We start from the raw sequence: 23132 nt of genomic DNA on the forward strand, positions 1-23132 counted from the left end.
ACCTGTTGTATTGTTCTCAGAGTGTTATGTTTAAAATAAGGGCTGGATAATTATAGTTATGAATCAAACAATACAAATAAAAAAAACTGTCTATCACCTCTATTGATCTGTTTCTACATAATGAATGAATTAAAGGATGAAATTTGATTGCATCGACAAAATAATACGCAGACACTTTTGACACTCAAATCTCATGTTCCCACAGACAGTAACTGTGAAGGAGGATGATGTTCACCCCCAGAACCCGCCAAAGTTTGATAAAATTGAGGACATGGCGATGTTCACCTTCCTGCACGAGCCCGCTGTGCTGTTTAACCTCAAAGAGCGTTACGCAGCCTGGATGATCTACGTGAGTCGAGTCTTAAAACACTCACATGTTCTCTTTATCGTGGATGAGTAGATCTAAACCTTCTGTGAATCTCTTACAGACCTACTCTGGGCTCTTCTGTGTCACTGTGAACCCCTACAAGTGGCTGCCAGTGTACAACCAGGAAGTCGTTGTTGCCTATAGAGGAAAGAAGAGGAGTGAAGCTCCTCCACACATCTTCTCCATCTCTGACAATGGATACCAGTACATGCTGTCAGGTGCGTCTACTTGACAATTCTTTAAATATTTTATATACAACCATGCCTTTAAAAAAACAGCACAGGCTATAAGTCAATAACCAGTGGAAATTGTTCATTTACTATGCATATTACATTCATAGTTATGTGTATGTATTTTTTACAGACAGAGAAAACCAGTCTATTCTTATCACCTAAGATTTTCTGTGTTTTAGTTACATCCTGGGGTTTTACTTTATTTGTTAATAATTGTATAAATTCTTCATACATTTCTAATACTGCTTTGTGTTGACAGTGGAGAATCTGGAAAGACTGAACACCAAGAGTCATTCAGTACTTTGCCAGTATTGCTGCTGGTAGTGGCAAGAAGGACACCATTGATAGGTTAGAAACAGATCCAACCAATGTTACAACGATTCAACCTCAGAGACCTATGCATTGATAAAGGGTATAAAGTAACAAATTACATGAATTAGTCAGTTTATGCTTTAAGGGTACACTTACAACATACATTTTACTATAACATAACCAGCAAAAACACAAAACTGTCTGCTCTGTTTTTTACTGTCTATATATGTCTGTTTTTCTAGGGTACGCTGGAGGATCAACTCATCCAGTGTAATCCTGCTCTGGAGGCTTTCAGGAATGCCAAGACCATCAGAAATTACAACTCATCTCACTTTGTGAGCTTTATTTGCCTCCAGTTTCAAAATATGCTTTTTTAAATTTTATTTACCCAAATGAAATTACATTGATAGCTGTTGTTTTTAAACAGGTCAAGTTCATCCACATTCACTTTGCTGCCAGTGGAAAGCTAGCTTCTGCTGACATTGAGACTTGTAAGAAAAATCTTTGATAAATCCTTTCTAACTTTTCTCATTCTTAAAGATGAATTAACTGAATGTAAAAGCTTAACTTCTACATTTCTACAAATAGATCTGTTAGATAGTCAAAGTGGGAAATGAGTGGGTCACCAAGGGCCAGAGTGTCCAGCAGGTGGAGACTACTTCATGATTAACGTAGCATCAGCTGTCACATCATCCAGGTGGATGCTGCACATTGGTGGTGGTTGAGGAGATCCCCCCCTTATGTAAAGCGCTTAGAGTGCCGAGAAATGTATACAGCGCGCAGTATAAATGTAATGAATTATTATTATATTATTATTAACATCCCTTCATAACATACTGTTCACATTACCATAAAATCACATTATTCTGTAACACTGTAATGTCTATCAGACAGGTGTACTAGTGTACAGATGATGTTAAGGGGACGTGATGATCTTATAGAAAGCGTATTTTTGTAAAAAAATTGTACTGCATATGTTTGTTTAAATGAGACGTGCTAATAATATTTTTGATCCATTATTCTAGAATAGAAAGTCAGTTTTGTTCATTTTACATTGTGTATATGTTATTTGGGTTATTTAGTCAGATTTTAGGAGTACATTGGCATTTAGATTAAATATGAATACATTTTATACATACAGACTTCCAACATTACATAAAAAATTACTCTAAAATATATCATTCTGTGGTTCTATGTTTTCTACCCATGTTGACAACACTGTTAATCTGTTCTAGTTCAACACATTTGAGCAGCTGTGCATCAACTTCACTAATGAGAAGTTGCAGCAGTTCTTCAACCACCACATGTTTGTGCTGGAGCAAGAGGAATACAAGAAGGAGGGCATTGAGTGGGAGTTTATTGACTTCGGCATGGATTTGCAGGCTTGTATTGATCTAATTGAAAAGGTGAGTTTTCAAATTTGAGCGATCTCAGGTATTGGATCAATACTGCTCAGCTAATTTGAAACCCTTCAATCTTTTCTTTGCTAGCCAATGGGTATCATGTCCATCCTTGAAGAGGACTGCATGTTCCCCAAAGCCAGTGATGCAACATTTAAAGCTAAGCTTTATGACAACCGTATGGGGAAATCAAACAACTTCCAGAAGCCCAGGATTGTCAAGGGTAAACCAGAGGCCCATTTCTCCCTGGTTCACTACGCTGGCACTGTGGACTACAACATCATGAACTGGCTGGTGAAGAACAAGGATCCTCTTAATGAAACTGTTGTTGGCCTCTATCAGAAGTCCACCATGAAACTTCTGTCTTACCTGTTTCCTGGATATGCTGGTGCTGACTCAGGTGTGTTTCAGACAAATTACTTGGAGGAAAATAACCCTAGAAACAAACAATAATGTTTTGTGATATTTATTTATACATACATATATATATTTGTATGTGGGAAGATTGATGGATAGTGTCTATCCACAGGAGAACTTGAACAAGCTGATGACCAACTTGAGGTCAACTCACCCTCACTTTGTGCGCTGCATCATCCCCAATGAGACTAAGACTCCTGGGGCGATGGAGAATCCTCTGGTCATGCACCAGCTGCGCTGTAACGGTGTGCTGGAGGGCATCAGGATCTGCAGAAAGGGATTCCCCAACAGGTTCATTGATTTCAAGCATTTACATTTACATTTACTGTATGCATTTGGCAGATGCTTTTATCCAAAGCGACTTACATTGCATTTCAAAGTATACATTTACATTCTTATCAGTTCTTGCTTTAGTAACCCAACATGGTAAAGGAAAAAAGAAATTAAAAATGTCTCATCAATTGACAGGGTTCTCTTGAACATGAGGAAGTAAAGATTTTAAGATGCCAACTGGAGTTCAATCAAGTAAAGGCTGATATTGAACGTAAGCTGGCTGAGAAAGATGAAGAGATGGAGCAGGCCAAGAGGAACCAGCAGAGAATGGTGGATACCCTGCAAAGCTCACTGGAATCAGAGACTCGCAGCAGGAATGAAGCTCTCAGACTGAAGAAGAAGATGGAGGGAGACCTCAATGAGATGGAGATTCAGCTCAGCCAGGCTAACAGACAGGCATCAGAAGCCCAGAAGCAACTCAAGGGTCTTCATGGACATCTCAAAGTATAAAGAATCTACAAAATTAAGATTTGATGATGCTTTGGTGAAATCCAACATAGTTCTTCAGTCTTTTCGTTCGCAAAACTTGTACATTAAAAGGATGCCCAACTGCAACTAAATGATGCTCTTCGTAGTAATGATGATCTCAAAGAGAACTTCGCCATTGTGGAGAGACGCAACAATCTGCTGCAGGCTGAACTGGATGAGCTGAGATCCATGGTGGAACAAACTGAGAGAGGAAGGAAACTGGCTGAGCAGGAACTGCTGGATGTCAGTGAGAGAGTTCAGCTCCTGCATTCTCAGGTATGACACATCTGTACTAATACTATGCAAAATAAAGCCTCTTAGTACACAATATAATCAAAAGACTATATGAATGTCAACATTTTCTATGTTCAGAACACCAGCCTGCTGAATCAGAAGAAGAAGCTGGAGGGAGATAAAACTCAGCTTCAGACTGAGGTTGAGGAGGCAGTGCAGGAGTGCAGGAATGCTGAGGAAAAAGCCAAGAAGGCCATCACTGATGCTGCCATGATGGCAGAGGAGCTGAAGAAGGAGCAGGACACCAGTGCTCATCTGGAGCGCATGAAGAAGAACATGGAGCAGACCATCAAGGACCTGCAGCACCGTCTGGATGAGGCTGAGCAGATCGCCATGAAGGGTGGCAAGAAGCAGGTCCAGAAACTGGAATCCAGAGTAAGGTGCTCAAGTTTTTGAAAACAAGTCTATTGTTTTTTTCTGTTATTAAAATACTTTTGTTTGATTAGCTAACCCTTTTACACATCTCTTAGGTCAGAGAGCTGGAAAATGAGGTGGAGCTTGAACAGAGAAAGGCGAGCGAGTCTGTGAAAGGAGTCCGTAAATATGAGAGACGCATCAAGGAGCTCACCTACCAGGTCACATTCTCTCACATAAAAATACATGTCTTTGTATACATTCCATTCACATAATTTAAGCATAGAGACAGAATGAAATCTTTGTGTACTCTGTTTGCAGACTGAGGAAGACCGTAAGAATCTGAGTCGTCTGCAGGACCTGTTGACAAGTTGCAGCTGAAAGTCAAGTCCTACAAGAGATCTGCTGAGGAGGCGGTATGTTTAAGATAATTATTTTTATTCTTTGATTTTTCCTGGAAATATTTTCAGATCTTGATATTTGAAATAGTTAAATTTTGGATTACTTTGATTCTGCAAACCAGATTAGTGTGATCAGAACATCAATCTGGAGTAATTTATTGCTCAAAACTAGAGAATAAAATAAATAAATAAATAAAGCAAGAAAGTACCTTCTACCCAATATCTTTTTCATGTCTCTTCCTCTCACAGAAAGGGCACGATGAAGAGTGAAGCTCACACATGGATCATTTTGACAGGCATGTTCAGTGTGGCAGTAAATTATCTGTAGTTCTGTAGAATAAAATGAATGTGCAAGTAAGTCCCTGCTTCTCTGCTAGTGTTTTAATACAATGCTGTTGCATTCACTTTCAATACATTGGGTTAAATTTTACCACTTTAGAGGAGCCACTCAGTGATTTATTAAGACTTTTAGAGTGAATATTATCTAATTAAAAAAAGGCTTGAAAATCAAGCACATAAAATTAGATGTTTAACAAAATCTTAAACAAAAGTAGAAGCTTTACATTATCACAAAACAGAAAATAGTTTTTTGCTATTTTTTTTTCTCAAAATGGCAAAACAATCAAATATTACATGGGGAAAAATACATGGGAAAACTTACCTTTCAATTGAAAGAACACAGTGTTCGTCATTTGGAATTTCTCAGGCTAGATTCCTTGCTCATAGTATGTGTGGGTGTGGTGACACATTTTCAATGTGTTTTTTTTTTTTTTTAAGAAACTCTGATGCCCAGTAATGACCCCAGTCTAAAACAGTTTCCATGCAAAGTTGCAACCATAAATCCAACATGAAAACAAATGCTTTAGATGATTTGCAACTCATTTCTTACCTTAAAAAGAGGAGCTCTGAGGTTCCTTGCATCTGAAAAAACAGAAGAAAAAAACACTTATTTAAACTTTACTTTTGTAGGGCAAAAGAACTGTGTATGTGTGCTGGAAATTGTAGATGTGATTCAAGGTGATGAGCAGGTGATGGACAGATGATTGAAGGTAGAGTCAACCCTGAACAGCTGAGAATGGAGAGGTCAAGGTGAGGAAACCAACTATGCTGTCGCTTTAAATGATACCATATAGGATTTATGTAATAAAAAGGCCTTAACGGCTGAATCTCTTGCTGACAGTTTTTACTGTGATGGTGGAAACAAGGTGAAGCAAACATGATTTTGTTATCTGCAAAATCTTTAACTTTGCCATTTGAGGACAAATGGTCTATAGTTCTATCTATTAATTGAAAGTGGAGACAATGTCTCTGAATATGTGGACAATTTAAACTATCCTATATTACCATAAATGCTAATTTACAGACATTTCCTAGATGTAACAAAATTTTAAAGCTATTTAATCAGTATAAAAGAAAGCTAAAAATAAAATCCACCTTCTGACCAGCACTACATTGTTCTCCCTCTGTTGGCTATGTAACTACAGTTAAGACAATGCAGCCAACAAGTGTGCCAACATCTATAACTAGAAGCTCTTTTTTATGTGCATGGGGCCCTCTACAAAAACAGCACCTGCTTCACTCCAGATTTCAACATGTGGGCCGAGCTGTCCACAATAGGGCAGGAGCACTCACGAAGAATTTCACACCGTTATCTTTGTACTCAAGGGCAAACAGAAAGAAAAATAAGTGTCACAGAAGCAGAGGTAAAGGTATGTCTTTTGTTGTTTGATTGCCACCAACAGGTTTAGTCAATTGTCCAAAGGTCAAATCCACTTCATGAATAAACCAAATTACTTTATACTTTTTAAATGCTTTATCCTAAGAATTAGAATTTTAGATTCAATACACAACATATTTTTTAGGTAATATCCAAAAACACAATTTTTTTCAGTCTTTGCATTTACAGTAGCCTTAAAAAGTAAACAACTGTGACCATTTATAAACCCTTAAAGAATCTCACATCTTAGGAGGTGCCTTCAGTGGGTTTCATAATTAACACCCTTCATATTAATTACACTCTATGGCAGCATGTGTGAAGTGACAAGATATTAGCACTCATCACACACTTCTTGTTCCTCCTTGTTAGCCTGAATGTCTTGACCCCAACTTATCAGCTTGCAAGGTCTTGAGGTTACAATGGTGTTAGACTGTCAAGCTGCTCTGCAATTTGATCTGTATCAGGTGTTTTCAAGATCTGATGTATAAAGATATATCGTTTATACATATATAAATATAGGAGCAGTGAGCAGAAAAGTTCAGAAAGTTCACTCGCTCTCCATTAATGGATTTACTCGGGTAGATCATGCAAGCTGTTCCTCTCAATCAAGAAGAGGCACTCAATAGGAATGTCACAGGGATATCTCTATGCTCAAGTATACAGGGAAGAAGACAAATGCTCCATTACTGGTACAGGACAAACTGAAATATTCACACCAGCTAGACATTGACCTTGTCCAGGTCCATTCAATAACTGTTAATCAGGCCTCCTCTAGTGGAAACCACAGTCACGTGTCAGTGATGAACCGCTATACAAGAGACAGAACCTTTTGGAAGATACATTTTAAACTGAGTTAGTCCTGGCCATTTACTTATATTTTGTAATCTGATAAAGGTTTAAAAAACAGTACACAGAATATGCTTTCATTGTATGTTATGGACATTTCACAATAATAATTTATTGAGTTTTACTGAGTTACCAATTAAGTTTTAAGGTAAATACTGTTTTTCAGAATCAGTAAAGAACATTAGTAAAGAACATCAGAATCAGAGTTCAAACTCTGATGTTGTAGTGATCAGTATTTGAAACAGTAAGGTGTTTTATGTGTTATTTTCAATTTAATTTGTTTTTCGTGATAAGAATTGTTAATCTGCACTGATTTTCTTTCTTATTCAATTCTTTAATGTGTTTTAGGCATACAGTGGGTGGGAAAAATATTTCTGATTTATGTGATATTTTAATATGTTTCTAACATCCATTTTTGATACTCAATAACCATTATTAACTCTGAGCCTGACAGGAAAGATATTCCATGCCACAATAAACTGCCCCCCACCTCTACCCAGCATACCCAACCCATCCTTCCAGACCAAACTGAGCGAGCTGGAAGCTTTGTGTGATGCCAACAACCATATTTAGAGTAACAATTGCAATATAAAAGGAGACAACATGTTTTCAATTGTGTCATCGTTATCTTTCTTTTTGAGCGGTAAGTTGGAAGACACATTGATTTATACACATATTAGAAATTAACTTTGAAGTCAAAGAGTTCTTTACTAATTTTAGTATCACTTGACTTTGTGACAGAAAGGAGACAATGTTGACATAATTTTCTTTCTTTTGTGTGAAACTAGAGCTTTGAACCATCAGTCTCTGAAGAACAGCAAAAGTGAGTACATTTTAATCTTACTTAACAGGGTAATGTTCATTCACTTCAAATAATTTGAAAACAGAATGTGTACTAATCATGTCACTTTATACATTACTATTGTTGTGTCAATTAAAGTTCATGTGAAATCCAACAGAGAGGTGAAAAATGGGGGATGCTCAGATGGCGGAGTTTGGACCTGCTGCTTCGTATCTCAGGAAATCAGACAAGGAGCGACTGGAGGCCCAAACGCGCCCCTTTGACATGAAGAAGGAATGTTTTGTTCCTGATGCTGAAGAGGAGTATCTCAAGGCATCTGTTATCAGTCGAGATGGTGATAAAGTCACCTGTGAGACTTCAAAGGGAACGGTAAGTTTTAATAAGTGTAAGCAGTGGCATTGTGATTAATCAGATGGTTCTTAACTATTGCTGTTGTTTAATTCATTTTGCTAAGTGAGAGACTAGTTTTGAACTCGCAGTGTTAAGTTTAAAATAAGGGCTGATTGCGTTTGGAATAACTTAAGCAGTTGAATAATTACAAATGGAAAATAATAATAATAAATTATAACAATACATAATTTATATACAAATAATAATGTCACATTTTCTGAAATTATGTATTTAAATATTTTTATTTAAATACACCATTGTCTGAGTTATTTTTTATTGCCTCACCATCTAATGCATTTTAATGATGTAACTATTATTCTCACTTGCAAGTTACTTTAGATAAAATTATCTGCTAAATAAACATAAATGAGAACAATCTCGATGGAGCACATACATGAATATGCATAGATTCTGACTGTCTCAAAAATCTCATGTTCCCACAGACAGTAACTGTGAAGGAGGCTGATGTTCACCCCCAGAACCCGCCAAAGTTTGATAAAATTGAGGACATGGCGATGTTCACCTTCCTGCACGAGCCCGCTGTGCTGTTTAACCTCAAAGAGCGTTACGCAGCCTGGATGATCTACGTGAGTCGAGTCTTAAAACACTCACACGTTCTCTTTATCGTGGATGAGTAGATCTAAACCTTCTGTGAATCTCTTACAGACCTACTCTGGGCTCTTCTGTGTCACTGTGAACCCCTACAAGTGGCTGCCAGTGTACAACCAGGAAGTCGTTGTTGCCTATAGAGGAAAGAAGAGGAGTGAAGCTCCTCCACACATCTTCTCCATCTCAGACAATGGATATCAGTACATGCTGTCAGGTGCGTCTACTCAGCATATTCGAAATAGTTTACAGTAATTGTATAAATTGTTTCCAAATATAATGCATTTATATTACCTTGCTGGACGAATAAGTAACCAATATCCATGAGATCCATTTTCTAACAAACATTGTTTTTATTTTGCAGACAGAGAAAACCAGTCAATTCTTATCACGTAAGAATATATGCTTTTTAATTGGCTGCAAAGTCTCAATAAGGTTGATAAGACAACGTACATATGCTCTGTCTAAGACCGTTTTGTGTTGATAGTGGAGAATCTGGTGCTGGAAAGACTGTGAACACAAAGAGAGTCATTCAGTACTTTGCCAGCATTGCTGCTAGTCCTACAAAGAAGGAAACCACTGAAAAGAAGGTAAACAGAGGAGATCTGAATTCAAACAAAAATGTATTGGGGTGTCATTTTGTTTTATTTGTCATTCACAATACACAAATTTCTAATATTGTGTTTTCTAGGGTACTCTGGAGGATCAAATCATCCAGTGTAATCCTGCTCTTGAGGCCTTTGGAAATGCCAAGACCATCAGGAATGACAACTCTTCCAGATTTGTGAGTGGACACTGATTTTAAGTTACAAATAATTATCTTTTGTAGATTTTTTTCCACAGTATTTAAAGACAATATCCTCTTTCGAACAGGGCAAGTTCATCCGAATCCATTTTGCTGCCAGTGGCAAGCTAGCATCTGCGGACATTGAGACTTGTAAGAAAGATCTTTGATTATTTACTGGTTTGTCTTTTAAGGCACATACTTAGTGATTTGTGTGTGTACCTACTTCAGGGATTAGCATATTTTAGTGAACAATTTTTACCCAGAAGGGAGTTAAATCTGGGACATCTAGGAACATAATTATTTATTTGTAAAAACAATTAAAAAAAAAATATTCAAAAAATGCAGCAATTTTTCTGTTAGGGTTAGCTGAAAGCCAAGTAATAATTGTATTAATTAATTTAGATCTTTCAAATTGCAAAAATGCATGGGCAACATAATCCAATCCAGATATTTAATAATAATTATTATAATTTTATTTTTAAAATAGTTTATAGCATTTATCATTAGCTGTATATCAAAACAATTCCACATTGTATATCAAAAAATAAATCCACATTTAGATACAATGCTTATTTTGTGAATTCTATGAACAGACCTTTTGGAGAAGTCTCGTGTGACTTTCCAGCTCAAGGCTGAGAGAGACTACCACATCTTCTACCAGATCCTGTCTCAGAAGAAACCAGAACTTTTAGGTGGGCAAAAGAATGTTACAACCAAACATCTATAATTTTGTTTGAAAATGCATTACAACATGACGTCTAAGTGCTCTGTGTCCTTTCTCTCAGAGATGCTGCTGATCACAGCAAACCCTTATGATTACGCCTTCATCTCTCAAGGAGAGACACAAGTGGCCTCTATTGTTGATGCTGACGAGCTGATGGCTACTGACGTGTGTTATCAGCTACAAATTATCATTAATACATTTTGATCTTACCTTCTAAAGATACATTTTTACTGAAAATACAAGAAAGAAGAATATGAGGCATTTATCATGTTAAATTAATGATATTTGCTGTAGGAAGCGTTCGATGTGTTGGGCTTCACCCAAGAGGAGAAGAACAGCATCTACAAGCTGACTGGTTCCGTCATGCACTTTGGCAACATGAAGTTCAAACAGAAGCAAAGAGAGGAACAGGCTGAGGCTGATGGGACTGAGGGTCAGTATTGGGACAAAATGGTGACATATTGCATTGGTTAATAGAAGATTCATTTTCATCAACCATCTTCTTTTATTGACGACAGATGCTGATAAAGCATCTTATCTGATGGGCCTGAACTCTGCTGATCTCATCAAGGCTCTGTGCCACCCAAGAGTCAAAGTAGGAAATGAGTGGGTCACCAAGGGACAGAGTGTCCAGCAGGTGGAAACCACTTCATGATTAACATCCCTTCATAACATACTGTTCACATAACCATAAAAACACATTATTCTGTAACATTTTAATGTCTATCGGACAGGTGTACTATGCTGTTGGCGCTCTTTCCAAATCAGTGTACGAGAAGATGTTCCTTTGGATGGTTGTGAGAATCAACCAATCCCTGGACACCAAACAGCCTCGTCAGTACTTCATTGGTGTGCTGGACATTGCTGGATTTGAGATCTTTGATGTAAGTATTTGATGTTGTTCCTATAAGTCACTTTTCTGGATCTAGACACAAATCAGCTGTCACCATAGAGAAAGGTTTCCTGGTTGCTCAACATGTGCAGTGTAGTCTTCAAAGTTTAATTTCACTGGGCCCATTTGTATGGCGATAAATATTGCCTTAAATTGTACATTATCAAAATTGATACCCAAAATATACTAAATGTATGGACATTGACATCATTGTAATGCATAGTTAAAGAACCATGAAATGGTTGGGTAGAGAAATAATCTTTTTTTAAGTAGCTTATAATCTTTAGATTACATCACTTTGCTATTTGTGACCGATGGCATTAGGGGGACGTGACGATCTCATAGAAAGCATATTATTGGTCAAAGATTTGTACTGTATATGTTTGTTTAAATAAGACATGCTATTAATATTTTTGGTCCATTATTCCAGAATAGAAAGTCAGTTTTGTTCATTTTAAATTGTGTATATGTGCTAAAAGTTTAGTTAGTCAGATTTTAGATTAAACAGAAATACATTTTATACATACAGATTTGTGTATATTGTGACTTCCAACATTACATAAAAAATTACTCTAAAATATATCATTCAGTGGTTCTATGTTTTCTACCCATGTTGACAACACTGTTAATCTGTTCTAGTTCAACACATTTGAGCAGCTGTGCATCAACTTCACTAATGAGAAGTTGCAGCAATTCTTCAACCACCACATGTTTGTGCTGGAGCAAGAGGAATACAAGAAGGAGGGCATTGAGTGGGAGTTTATTGACTTTGGCATGGATTTGCAGGCTTGTATTGATCTAATTGAAAAGGTGAGTTTTTAAATTTGAGATATCTCAGGTATTGGATCAATACTGCTCAGCTAATTTGAAACCCTTTAATCTACTGTTTGCTAGCCAATGGGTATCATGTCCATCCTTGAAGAGGAGTGCATGTTCCCCAAAGCCAGTGATGCAACATTTAAAGCTAAGCTTTATGACAACCATTTGGGGAAATCAAACAACTTCCAGAAGCCCAGGATTGTCAAGGGTAAACCAGAGGCCCATTTCTCCCTGGTTCACTACGCTGGCACTGTGGACTACAACATCATGAACTGGCTGGTGAAGAACAAGGATCCTCTTAATGAGACTGTTGTTGGCCTCTATCAGAAGTCCACCATGAAAATGTTGTCTCAGCTGTTTGCCAATTATGCTGGTGCTGACTCAGGTGTGTCTAAGGGGGGGAAATCAAAAGCCACTTTTCCACCGTCGGGCCGAATGGTTCTGAAAACGGTAAGGAATGGTTCCAATTATATTTCCACTTGAGCATGGTTCAACACAGCACACTTACAAACCATTCTCAACCCGGAATTATCAGCGTGTTTGGCTAAGCTCCTGCTTGTAACCGTGCAGGTCCTAAACGGTTAAGCAATAAGAACGGTTTGGCCTGATGGTGGAAAGTGGCTATTGAGACAAATAAGGATTGCAAGGTTCATTTTAAGAACTTTTTTTTTCTTTCAACACCCGCAGAGGGAGGTGGCGGCGGCAAAACAAAGGAGAAGAAGAAAAAGGGCTCTTCTTTTCAGACAGTGTCTGCCCTCCACAGGGTAACATATACAGAGCCTTTCATAGTGATTCATAATGAAAATGTTATTTAATATAGCTTTGTTTCTTAATTTCTTTAAATAGCATAACCTAAAATACATATATGGTCAGAGTCATGGATAATGTCTATCCACAGGAGAACCTGAACAAGCTGATGACCAACTTAAGGTCAACTCACCCTCACTTTGTGCGCTGCATCATCCCCAATGAGACTAAGACTCCTGGGGCGATGGAGAATCCTCTGGTCATGCACCAGCTGCGCTGTAACGGTGTGCTGGAGGGCATCAGGATCTGCAGAAAGGGATTCCCCAACAGGATCCTGTATGGAGATTTCAAGCAGAGGTACATTCATTTATGAATACAAGACATCAAAGTCACACTTGGGTCAAAAACGTCCACAAATTATGCAACCAGAGTAGATATATTTGAAAAAAATTATATTGGGTATTAATTCCCATTCAGAATGTTTTTTTTCCATTTGGTTTTGTGATTTACTTAGGTCTTTGAACAAATTGCTGGAAATAATGGTTCACACAAAAAGTATTTTATGCAAATTCGAGCCATTTCTTGAGCCCTTTGTTTTACAGTACATGTTTTTTTTATGCCATATTATTATTGTCAATAACAAAATTAAAATGGTTTTCCACTTTATTCAACAAACAGATACCGTATCCTTAACCCTGCTGCCATCCCAGATGGTCAGTTCATTGACAGCAGGAAAGGAGCTGAGAAATTATTAGGCTCTTTGGATATCGACCACAACCAGTACAGATTTGGACATACAAAGGTACCCTAATAAATTATCTAATTCAGATTATAAAAGTTCAAATACAAAAACATATGCATGCAATGATATCTTGTGCAATGTAAGGCTAAATAAGAGACCCTTTTGACTCCCTAAGGTGTTCTTCAAGGCTGGTCTGCTGGGTACTCTTGAAGAGATGCGAGATGATCGTCTTGCTCTCATCATCACAAATATTCAGGCTAGAGCTCGCGGTCATCTCGCAAGAATTGAGTTCCAAAAAATTGTTGATCGCAGGTAGGTTGTTGATCGCAAGCTTTAGGCTATTAAACTCCAAAATAATTCCACTAGTACATTTTATATGAAATATATGCATTTATTTTTGTGTCATATTACAGAGATGCCTTGCTTGTGATCCAGTGGAATGTACGTGCCTTCATGGGTGTCAAGAATTGGCCCTGGATGAAGCTCTACTTCAAAATCAAACCACTGCTGAGATCTGCTGAGGCGGAGAAAGAGATGGCCAACATGAAGGAAGAATTCCTGAAGTTGAAGGAGGCTTATGCCAAATCTGAAGCCCGCAGAAAGGAGCTTGAGGAAAAGATGGTTTCTCTTCTCCAAGAGAAGAATGACCTGACACTCCAAGTCCAAACTGTGAGTTAACGATTTTATGAATTCATGAGTAAATAGCAACTATACTTATGATTTAATTATACAAAGACATTAAAATAAATATACATGATTTTTTGTACCTGTAAACAGGAGCAAGATAATCTTTGTGATGCTGAGGAGAGATGTGAAGGTCTGATCAAGAATAAGATCCAGCTTGAGGCCAAACTCAAAGAGTTGACTGAGAGACTGGAGGATGAAGAGGAAATGAATTCTGAGCTGACTGCAAAGAAACGAAAGCTGGAGGATGAATGCTCTGAACTCAAGAAGGACATTGATGATCTTGAGCTCACTCTGGCCAAAGTGGAGAAAGAGAAACATGCCACTGAGAACAAGGTCAGTTTTCAACACTGAGCAAGTTAATGCTACAAAAAAGGTGTGTTAAGAGCTTCTTGATTCAATGATACAATTTTACAGGTTAAAAACCTGACAGAAGAGATGGCAGCTTTGGATGAGATCATCGCTAAGCTGACCAAGGAGAAGAAAGCTCTTCAGGAGGCCCATCAGCAAACGCTGGATGACCTCCAGAGTGAGGAAGACAAAGTCAACACACTCACCAAAGCCAAAGCCAAGCTGGAGCAACAAGTGGATGATGTGAGTGGTTTGATGACTCTTCTGTTGTAGATGAAAAAGGTGACATTTACAATGCTGAAAAAAATATTGTCCTTCCAGCTTGAGGGTTCCCTGGAACAGGAAAAGAAGATTCGTATGGATCTGGAGAGGGCAAAGAGGAAGCTCGAGGGAGACTTAAAGTTGACCCAAGAGAGCGTGATGGACCTGGAAAATGACAAACAGCAAATGGAAGAGAGGATTAAAAAGTGTGTTTTCCAGAGGGTGAAATAATTATTCAAGAATACAGCTCACAATCTGAATCCTTATTAATAATGGTAATCAAATATGTTCTGCAACACAGGAAGGATTTTGAGATCAGTCAGCTCAGTACCAGGATTGAAGATGAGCAGGCAATGGCAGGCCAACTCCAGAAGAAACTGAAGGAGCTGCAGGTAAAATTTATGATTCTTAAAAATTTAGAAAATTAGGAATTCTAGCTTTATTTTTGATTTTCCTTCACATTACCAGGCCCGAATTGAAGAGCTTGAAGAAGAGCTGGAGGCTGAGAGAGCTGCCCGTGCTAAAGTTGAGAAACAGAGAGCTGATCTGTCCAGAGAACTGGAGGAGATCAGTGAGAGGTTGGAGGAGGCTGGTGGAGCCACTGCTGCCCAGATTGAGATGAACAAGAAACGTGAAGCTGAGTTCCAGAAACTGCGCAGAGACCTTGAAGAGTCCACTCTGCAACATGAGTCCACTGCGGCTACACTGAGGAAGAAACATGCAGACAGTGTGGCTGATCTGGGAGAGCAGATTGACAACCTTCAGAGAGTGAAGCAGAAGCTGGAGAAAGAGAAAAGTGAACTCAGACTGGAACTGGACGATGTGGTCTCCAACATGGAGCAGCTTGCCAAGTCCAAGGTGATGAATTCTTGTTTCCATATTATAATTTTTAATTGCTTTTCCTCACTTCAGGTGTTCTTAAGAATAATGCTATAACTGTTTATTCATTCACTGTGTGTCTTTAAGTTTTTTCTTTTACATTTAAAATCTATCCAGGCAAACTTGGAGAAAATGTGCAGGACCCTTGAGGACCAGATGTCTGAATACAGAACAAAATACGAAGAAGGACAACGCAGCATCAATGACTTAACAATGCAAAAAGCTAAGCTACAAACTGAAAATGGTATGTACTCTGATAAGGAAATACTTCATCCTGTGTATTGTTAGACAAATGCCCAAGATCACACACAGCTTTTTGTAATGTAATGGTTATACTTCTATCTAGGGGAGCTTTCTAGACAGCTAGAAGAAAAGGATTCCTTGGTCTCTCAGCTAACAAGAGGCAAGCAGTCCTACACCCAGCAGATTGAGGACCTCAAGAGACAATTAGAGGAGGAAATCAAGGTATAGAATATTTTTTAAAGGATTTATTACCAACTGTCCTTTGCATTCCAATGTATATTGTTAACAGGAAATTCCTAATCCTCATAGGCTAAGAATGCCCTGGCCCATGCAGTTCAGTCTTCTCGTCATGATGCTGATCTGCTGAGGGAGCAATATGAGGAGGAGCAAGAAGCCAAGGCTGAGCTACAGCGTAGTCTGTCCAAGGCAAACACTGAAGTGGCTCAGTGGAGAACCAAGTATGAAACTGATGCCATCCAGAGGACTGAGGAACTGGAGGAAGCAAAGTAAGAAACAGGAAAAACCTACAATCTTATAAAACAAATATGTATAAAAATAAATAAATAAATAAAAACATTGTAAAGTAATGCTTCTGTGTAATATTTGTAGGAAGAAACTTGCTCAGCGTCTGCAAGATGCAGAAGAAGCTGTGGAAGCTGTTAATGCTAAATGCTCCTCTTTGGAGAAGACCAAGCACAGGCTGCAGAATGAGATTGAAGATCTCATGGTGGATGTGGAGAGATCCAATGCTGCTGCTGCTGCTCTGGACAAGAAGCAAAGAAACTTTGACAAGGTGAATGCATATAAAACCCTTACAGATAAATAATCTTTGTGTTCATTCAGCTCCAATGGTAACTGATCAAAGTCTGATTCTATCAACAGGTCCTAGCTGAATGGAAGCAGAAATATGAGGAGTCTCAGAGCGAGTTGGAAAGCTCCCAGAAGGAAGCCAGATCTCTGAGTACTGAACTATTCAAACTGAAGAACTCTTATGAGGAGTCTCTGGATCATTTGGAAACTATGAAGAGAGAAAACAAGAACCTCCAAGGTGCCCTTCATTTATTAGTCATCTGGGCATTCACATACATTTCATAAACTTTAAATAAACAAAGAAAATAATTGTTTGCACACTGAAATTACAGCTCCAAAAATTTATTAATCATCAGGCACAACACCCTTTGTTAATTTATTGTTGTCTTTTTGTCTCACACCTGAGCCCAATTTGGGTTTTGTATGTGCACACCTTTTTTATATTTTCCTTCAAATCAATATCACAAAAATCTTAACTTGTATTAACCATTACTACCTTGCCTAATAAACAGAGGAGATTGCTGATCTCACTGAACAAATTGGCGAGAGTGGAAAGAACATTCATGAGCTAGAGAAAATTCGTAAGCAGTTGGAACAGGAGAAAACTGAAATTCAAACTGCTTTGGAGGAGGCTGAGGTATACCTAAATATCTACTTGTTGATATTTTTTGTTATCTGTGTATTTATTCAAAAGATTAAAATAAGGGTATGTTAATAGAAGTGAACATGTTTTTAAATAACTACATTCATTGATCTGTCAGGGCTCCCTTGAGCATGAAGAGGGAAAGATTCTTAGAGCTCAGCTGGAGTTCAATCAGGTCAAAGCTGATATTGAACGTAAGCTGGCTGAGAAAGATGAAGAGATGGAGCAGGCCAAGAGGAACCAGCAGAGAATGGTGGATACCCTGCAAAGCTCACTGGAATCAGAGACTCGCAGCAGGAATGAAGCTCTCAGACTGAAGAAGAAGATGGAGGGAGACCTCAATGAGATGGAGATTCAGCTCAGCCAGGCTAACAGACAGGCATCAGAAGCCCAGAAGCAACTCAAGGGTCTTCATGGACATCTCAAAGTATGACGAATCTTCAAATCAAGATGTTATAATGATTAGGTGAACATAGTTCTTCAGTCTTTTCATTTGTAAAACTTGTACTTTACAGGATGCCCAACTGCAACTAGATGATGCTCTTCGTGCTAATGATGATCTCAAAGAGAACATCGCCATTGTGGAGAGACGCAACAATCTGTTGCAGGCTGAACTGGATGAGCTGAGATCCATGGTGGAACAAACTGAGAGAGGAAGGAAACTGGCTGAGCAGGAACTGCTGGATGTCAGTGAGAGAGTTCAGCTCCTGCATTCTCAGGTATGACACATCTGTATTAGATGAATAAAACCTTTTAACCCATTCTTAGTATTAATATCATCAAAAGACTATATGAATGTCAATATTGTCCATGTTCAGAACACCAGCCTGCTGAATCAGAAGAAGAAGCTGGAGGGAGATAATACTCAGCTTCAGACTGAGGTTGAGGAGGCAGTGCAGGAGTGCAGGAATGCTGAGGAAAAAGCCAAGAAGGCCATCACTGATGCTGCCATGATGGCAGAGGAGCTGAAGAAGGAGCAGGACACCAGTGCTCATCTGGAGCGCATGAAGAAGAACATGGAGCAGACCATCAAGGACCTGCAGCACCGTCTGGATGAGGCTGAGCAGATCGCCATGAAGGGTGGCAAGAAGCAGGTCCAGAAACTGGAATCCAGAGTAAGTTGCTCAAGTTTTTGAAAACAAGTCTATTGTTTTTATCTGTTATTAAAATACTTTTGTTTGATTAGCTAACCCTTTTACACATCTCTTAGGTCAGAGAGCTGGAAAATGAGGTGGAGCTTGAACAGAGAAAGGCGAGCGAGTCTGTGAAAGGAGTCCGTAAATATGAGAGACGCATCAAGGAGCTCACCTACCAGGTCACTTTTTTTGGCACAAAAAAATTCTTTTTATTCATGCAAAGATTTTATAAAACAACATAAATTGTGGTCAAGTCAATATATGCTCTGACTATATACAGAGTTGGGAGGGTTACTTTAAAAATGTATTACATTACAGTTAAAAATAATAACTTCATTAAAAAAAGGTTTTTAGAAACCTAATCCAAGCACCACAAAGTGAATAATGTAATGTAATCTGATGACTTTTGGATTCCTTCAAGGTCACATATGTAAATAACGTAAAGCAAAAAGCAATATTTATGACAATGATTGTCATGCACCAGTAGGTGGCTCACATGAGTCATGACTGGCAACAGGACCAGCTGTCAATTAGAGATGCGCGGATCAGTTCTAACGTCAACCGAATTTAACATTACCCACTCGAACATGATTTTCTCTGATTTAAATATCCGCACCGGATCGTCACATTTCAATTATTCTAATTCTCAGTGTTAAGCGTGTGTATATTTTTAGAAAGCTATTAAGTTATTAAGCAATTATTCCTTTTTTTCATTGTTTTATATAATGACCACTAGGAGATGCTCTAGGCATATTTTTTCCTTTTCTGAAAACGCACGTTTGTTGTGTTTTACTGTGAAATGAGAGTGCCGTGTCTTTATAAAAATCAACATATTAATTATTTATTTCTCATTGACCTGCGACCCCATAAGCTATTAATTATAATGTTATTTATTTTTTATTTGGCCAGCCTGACGGATATCTCCACGGATATAACCGGGATCGATCCACGCTGTCAATATAGCATTATAATGTCAAAATACTAATTTATTTAGTTTTAAGTGAAACCATTGTAATCCTGATAGCATTCCCATTTTTTACAAAATGTAAAAAATGCAACTGTAATCTGATTACTTTGTTTTTTTACATAACTGTAACGAATTACAGTTATCTGATTACGTAACACCGTTACATCTATTCCGTTACTCCCCAACCCTGACTTTATATGCAGACTGAGGAGGACCGTAAGAATCTGGCACGTCTTCAGGATCTGGTGGACAAACTCCAGCTGAAGGTCAAATCCTACAAAAGAACTGCTGAGGAGGCGGTATGTTTAAGATCATTTCAGTAAAAACGTATGCATCTAATCATGCTTTACCCTTAAGCTGTGTTGAAACACCTTTGGTGTTACCAGTCAAAAATGGCCGGCCTTTTAAAAATTGCTTGTAAATCACCCGTTATGTAATATTATCACCAAATATTGGGTTCAATCTTTTTGTCAACTTGTTTTCTTTCAATTAGTACAGGTTTTGTATTTATTTTTTTAACTGATTGATTGCTTGCAAAGATAAAGGCCTCGGACCAACACTCAAGCTACCACACACACACACACACACACACACACACACACACACACACACACACACACACACACACACACACACACACACACACACACACACACACACACACACACACACACACACACAACAATTTTACGTATTATAATCTTTCTTTTTAACAGAGATGAACTTTATCCTCAGATCAATGAGGCCTGCACACATGCACATAATGTGAACATGATGAACATCATATTTCATATTTGACCGGGAACTACACAAGTTTGACTTTGTACCATTTTTTACAAGATAAAACAATTTCAAAACAAACTTCCTGGTTAAACAGAGCACACTAGTGTGATAAACAGTGCAATTTCATAAAATTTTTTAGATTGACAAAATGATCCACAAATATTGCCTTTTTCACTTCAAAACTGAGGTGCATAAGGTCAGATCAATGAGGCCTACGATCAATCAGTTCCAAAAAGGATTTCAAAACCTGTCCTAATTGAAAGAAAACAAGTTGACAAAAAGATTGAATCCAATATTTGGTGATAATATAGCATAACAAGAGATTTATATATATATATAATTATAATATGATTTGACCGGGAACACAAGTGTAACAATGTGTGAAAAAACACCAACAAAGTACAAAAATTATAAATTTACAAAATAAATAAATTGGGAAGTAGTTATACCCCGTGTGAGTGAATTCAGTTAGTTTTAGTCCAAGGTGATAACATTAACTACTATTTTTCTAAATAATGGCTAACTAATAACAAGCAGTAATTAGGAGGTGTATTAAGGCAAAAGTCATAGTTAATAGTTAGTAATAGTGAGAATTAGACCCTAATCAGAAGCGTGACCAAAAATGTGGCTTATTTTCTTGGCATGGGATTGCTTGAGAAAATATCTCCATGTTTTTACAGGAGGAACAGGCTAATGCAAATCTGGGCAAGTTCCGTAAGATACAGCATGAGCTGGATGAGGCAGAGGAGAGGGCTGATATTGCTGAATCTCAGGTCAACAAGCTGAGAGCCAAGAGCCGTGATACAGGATCCAAGGCAAGTATTGGTTGTTTTCAAACAAATGTTAAATAACTTGGCAGGTGTGGTGCATACTGTCATTAACATTAACTCCAAAGCAAACTCAAATTTAAAGTAACTATTTGACTCTGGAAACCTACGCACATAATATTTCATAACTTTCAAGTGGAAAATAAGATGATGTTGCTTCGAAAACCCTTGATAAGCAGAGCTAATGGCAACTCCATTTTCCTACTGTGCAATAAAATTTTGCAAGGAAATATGGAAAATAATTTTAAACAATTACATTTATGGGCAAAATGTATTATATTTTCTAATAAGTTAAAATAATCTTACATCTTTGTCTTTTTTTCTCCTTTGAACAGAAAGGACATGATGAGGAATGAAGCTCTCCCATCTCTCAAAATCTTGTGTGTCGCTTTGAATCCATTAGTCTCGAAATAGAATAAAGAAAATGTGCAAATGAAACATCTGCCACATTGTGTTATTTTAAAACTAAATTGTCATTGTCACTAGTGGTGTAAACTGTGTGTGCAAATTAAAAGTCAAATTAAAGAGTAAAAAAACATTTTTTCAGGCATTAGCAGACCACTAAATAAATTGTCATTTGTTAAGATTAGGTGTGCTGGTTAATGTAGTTATGAACATTAATAGCTAAATAAAATGTCTGCAATGAAATCCACAATTATGAAGGTCATTCTCCCAAAACTTCAACAATAACTTCTAGCAGAAATTATTAAAACAGGTCAGAACAGGCCCTTAACATACATGTAAAAAAAATCTGTAGATAACATGATGTTGACTTACCTTTCACAATGGTTGCAAATAAAGCTAGCAAAACACGTTTCAGACAAGGGAACTGTCCATTACAGAACTACTCAAAGAGTAGGAGAGATGTGACAAGTGCCTGTTGTTTCTCAAGATGATGCAGTGGCTCCAACAGAGATGTTAAATAGAGGAGGAGTCAGGAAGGAGGGAGTGGATTAACACTGGATAAGGAAAGTGTGGCATCTTTAACATTTGTCACTTGTGCTATTTTAAGAGCTTCATAAAGCTTGGCACATACATTACTATATGTGAGAGGAGCCTCTGACGCACATAAAAAGCTTTTATAAACTTTACAATGACCATTTTTCTTAGACATATTGGCAATGTAAAAAATGGGGCTAATTTGTGCATTAACATTGTTTAATAAGAGGTAGCCATAGCTTAGGAAAGTTCAAGGTGGTTAAACAATATCATAAGCATAGCATAGAGGAGGCATTAGGTAATGTAACTTAAGTAGTAAGAGTTCATGCAAGTGATGGACGTCTACAGATGAGACATGTCCTACATACTATCACTCAAAGGAATGTAACAGGTTATCTTTGTCCTCAGGGCTAAAGTAAAGGAAACAATGCAATGTAAACAAGACAACTTGAAGGGTATGGCCCCTCGGTCAGCTCTCTGAGGGACAGCAACAGACTTCAAACACTATATGAGTCACTGCTTTGAAGCACACTGGGGCTATCCGTCAAGCTTTTAGCCTGGGCACATGATGCAATGCATTCAGAAAACCCATACTGGTCAGAGTGCATTTTTAGAGAATAATTTTTTTAAACTTTTTTTTTTATACAATATTTAGAATTGAATTGTTTGAAATAATATGAAATATATTTTTTTATTTGGATACATGTAAAATACTAAATAAATAAAATAAAGTTATAAAATGTTATTTATATAATTTCAAAATGTCAACTGCACGCTGAAGTTAAGAGCCTGGCTCATTGGATGCTCTAAGACAGGGATAGGCAACGTCAGTTCTGGAGTGCCGCTGTCCTGCAGTTTAGTACCAATCCAGTAAAAGGATGTAGCCATAGCAATCCTGAAGACATTGATTAGCTTGTTCAGGTGTGTTTGATTATGGGTGGAGCAAAACTCTGCAGGG

General features: G+C 37.8%; 3 protein-coding genes across 3 annotated transcripts in view; all 3 read left to right on the forward strand.

The window, feature by feature from the left end:
* Positions 1-434: 434 nt before the first annotated feature.
* Positions 435-3044, forward strand: LOC309508941 (myosin-7-like). The gene is made up of 5 exons (XM_082183504.1): positions 435-585; positions 1155-1247; positions 2148-2318; positions 2403-2712; positions 2842-3044. Exons 1-5 carry the CDS (start codon positions 562-564, stop codon positions 2913-2915), a joined length of 672 nt encoding a protein of 223 aa, XP_082039630.1. The 5' UTR covers positions 435-561; the 3' UTR covers positions 2916-3044.
* Positions 3045-3074: 30 nt separating this feature from the next.
* LOC309508936 (myosin-6-like) lies at positions 3075-4892 on the forward strand. Its single transcript, XM_082183498.1, has 7 exons — positions 3075-3108; positions 3198-3506; positions 3603-3806; positions 3903-4199; positions 4295-4399; positions 4500-4594; positions 4829-4892. Exons 2-6 carry the CDS (start codon positions 3300-3302, stop codon positions 4557-4559), a joined length of 873 nt encoding a protein of 290 aa, XP_082039624.1. The 5' UTR covers positions 3075-3108; positions 3198-3299; the 3' UTR covers positions 4560-4594; positions 4829-4892.
* Positions 4893-7709: 2817 nt separating this feature from the next.
* Positions 7710-23132, forward strand: part of LOC309508824 (uncharacterized protein) — a 37487-nt gene continuing 22064 nt past the window's right edge. The window contains 38 exon segments of the mRNA XM_082183293.1: positions 7710-7965; positions 8102-8313; positions 8778-8921; positions 9001-9157; positions 9305-9332; positions 9428-9629; positions 9632-9724; positions 9814-9877; positions 10321-10419; positions 10513-10616; positions 10746-10884; positions 10970-11088; positions 11186-11335; positions 11983-12153; positions 12238-12547; positions 12850-12926; positions 13061-13266; positions 13588-13711; positions 13827-13963; positions 14065-14320; positions 14429-14671; positions 14753-14929; positions 15008-15153; positions 15249-15339; positions 15416-15805; positions 15944-16070; positions 16173-16291; positions 16379-16575; positions 16679-16862; positions 16952-17117; positions 17392-17516; positions 17641-17949; positions 18038-18241; positions 18341-18637; positions 18733-18837; positions 19829-19924; positions 21089-21227; positions 21575-21588. Coding sequence (XP_082039419.1) covers positions 8113-8313; positions 8778-8921; positions 9001-9157; positions 9305-9332; positions 9428-9629; positions 9632-9724; positions 9814-9877; positions 10321-10419; positions 10513-10616; positions 10746-10884; positions 10970-11088; positions 11186-11335; positions 11983-12153; positions 12238-12547; positions 12850-12926; positions 13061-13266; positions 13588-13711; positions 13827-13963; positions 14065-14320; positions 14429-14671; positions 14753-14929; positions 15008-15153; positions 15249-15339; positions 15416-15805; positions 15944-16070; positions 16173-16291; positions 16379-16575; positions 16679-16862; positions 16952-17117; positions 17392-17516; positions 17641-17949; positions 18038-18241; positions 18341-18637; positions 18733-18837; positions 19829-19924; positions 21089-21227; positions 21575-21588 — 5910 coding nt within the window. The 5' untranslated portion in view covers positions 7710-7965; positions 8102-8112.

This window comes from Leuciscus leuciscus (genome assembly GCF_965113295.1).
Source record: "Leuciscus leuciscus genome assembly, chromosome: 11".
Classification (NCBI taxonomy): domain Eukaryota; kingdom Metazoa; phylum Chordata; class Actinopteri; order Cypriniformes; family Leuciscidae; genus Leuciscus; species Leuciscus leuciscus.

Excerpts from the sequence above, each read along its gene's own strand:
- LOC309508941 (XM_082183504.1), top strand. The coding sequence starts at position 562 with ATGGATACCAGTACATGCTGTCAG. Across the intron at positions 586-1,154 it reads ATACCAGTACATGCTGTCAG|GGTACGCTGGAGGATCAACT; the intron begins GTGCGTCTACTT and ends CTGTTTTTCTAG. Across the intron at positions 2,713-2,841 it reads ATATGCTGGTGCTGACTCAG|GAGAACTTGAACAAGCTGAT; the intron begins GTGTGTTTCAGA and ends GTCTATCCACAG.
- LOC309508936 (XM_082183498.1), top strand. The coding sequence starts at position 3,300 with ATGGAGCAGGCCAAGAGGAACCAGCAGAGAATGGTGGATACCCTGCAA. Across the intron at positions 3,807-3,902 it reads TTCAGCTCCTGCATTCTCAG|AACACCAGCCTGCTGAATCA; the intron begins GTATGACACATC and ends TTCTATGTTCAG. Across the intron at positions 4,200-4,294 it reads TCCAGAAACTGGAATCCAGA|GTCAGAGAGCTGGAAAATGA; the intron begins GTAAGGTGCTCA and ends CACATCTCTTAG.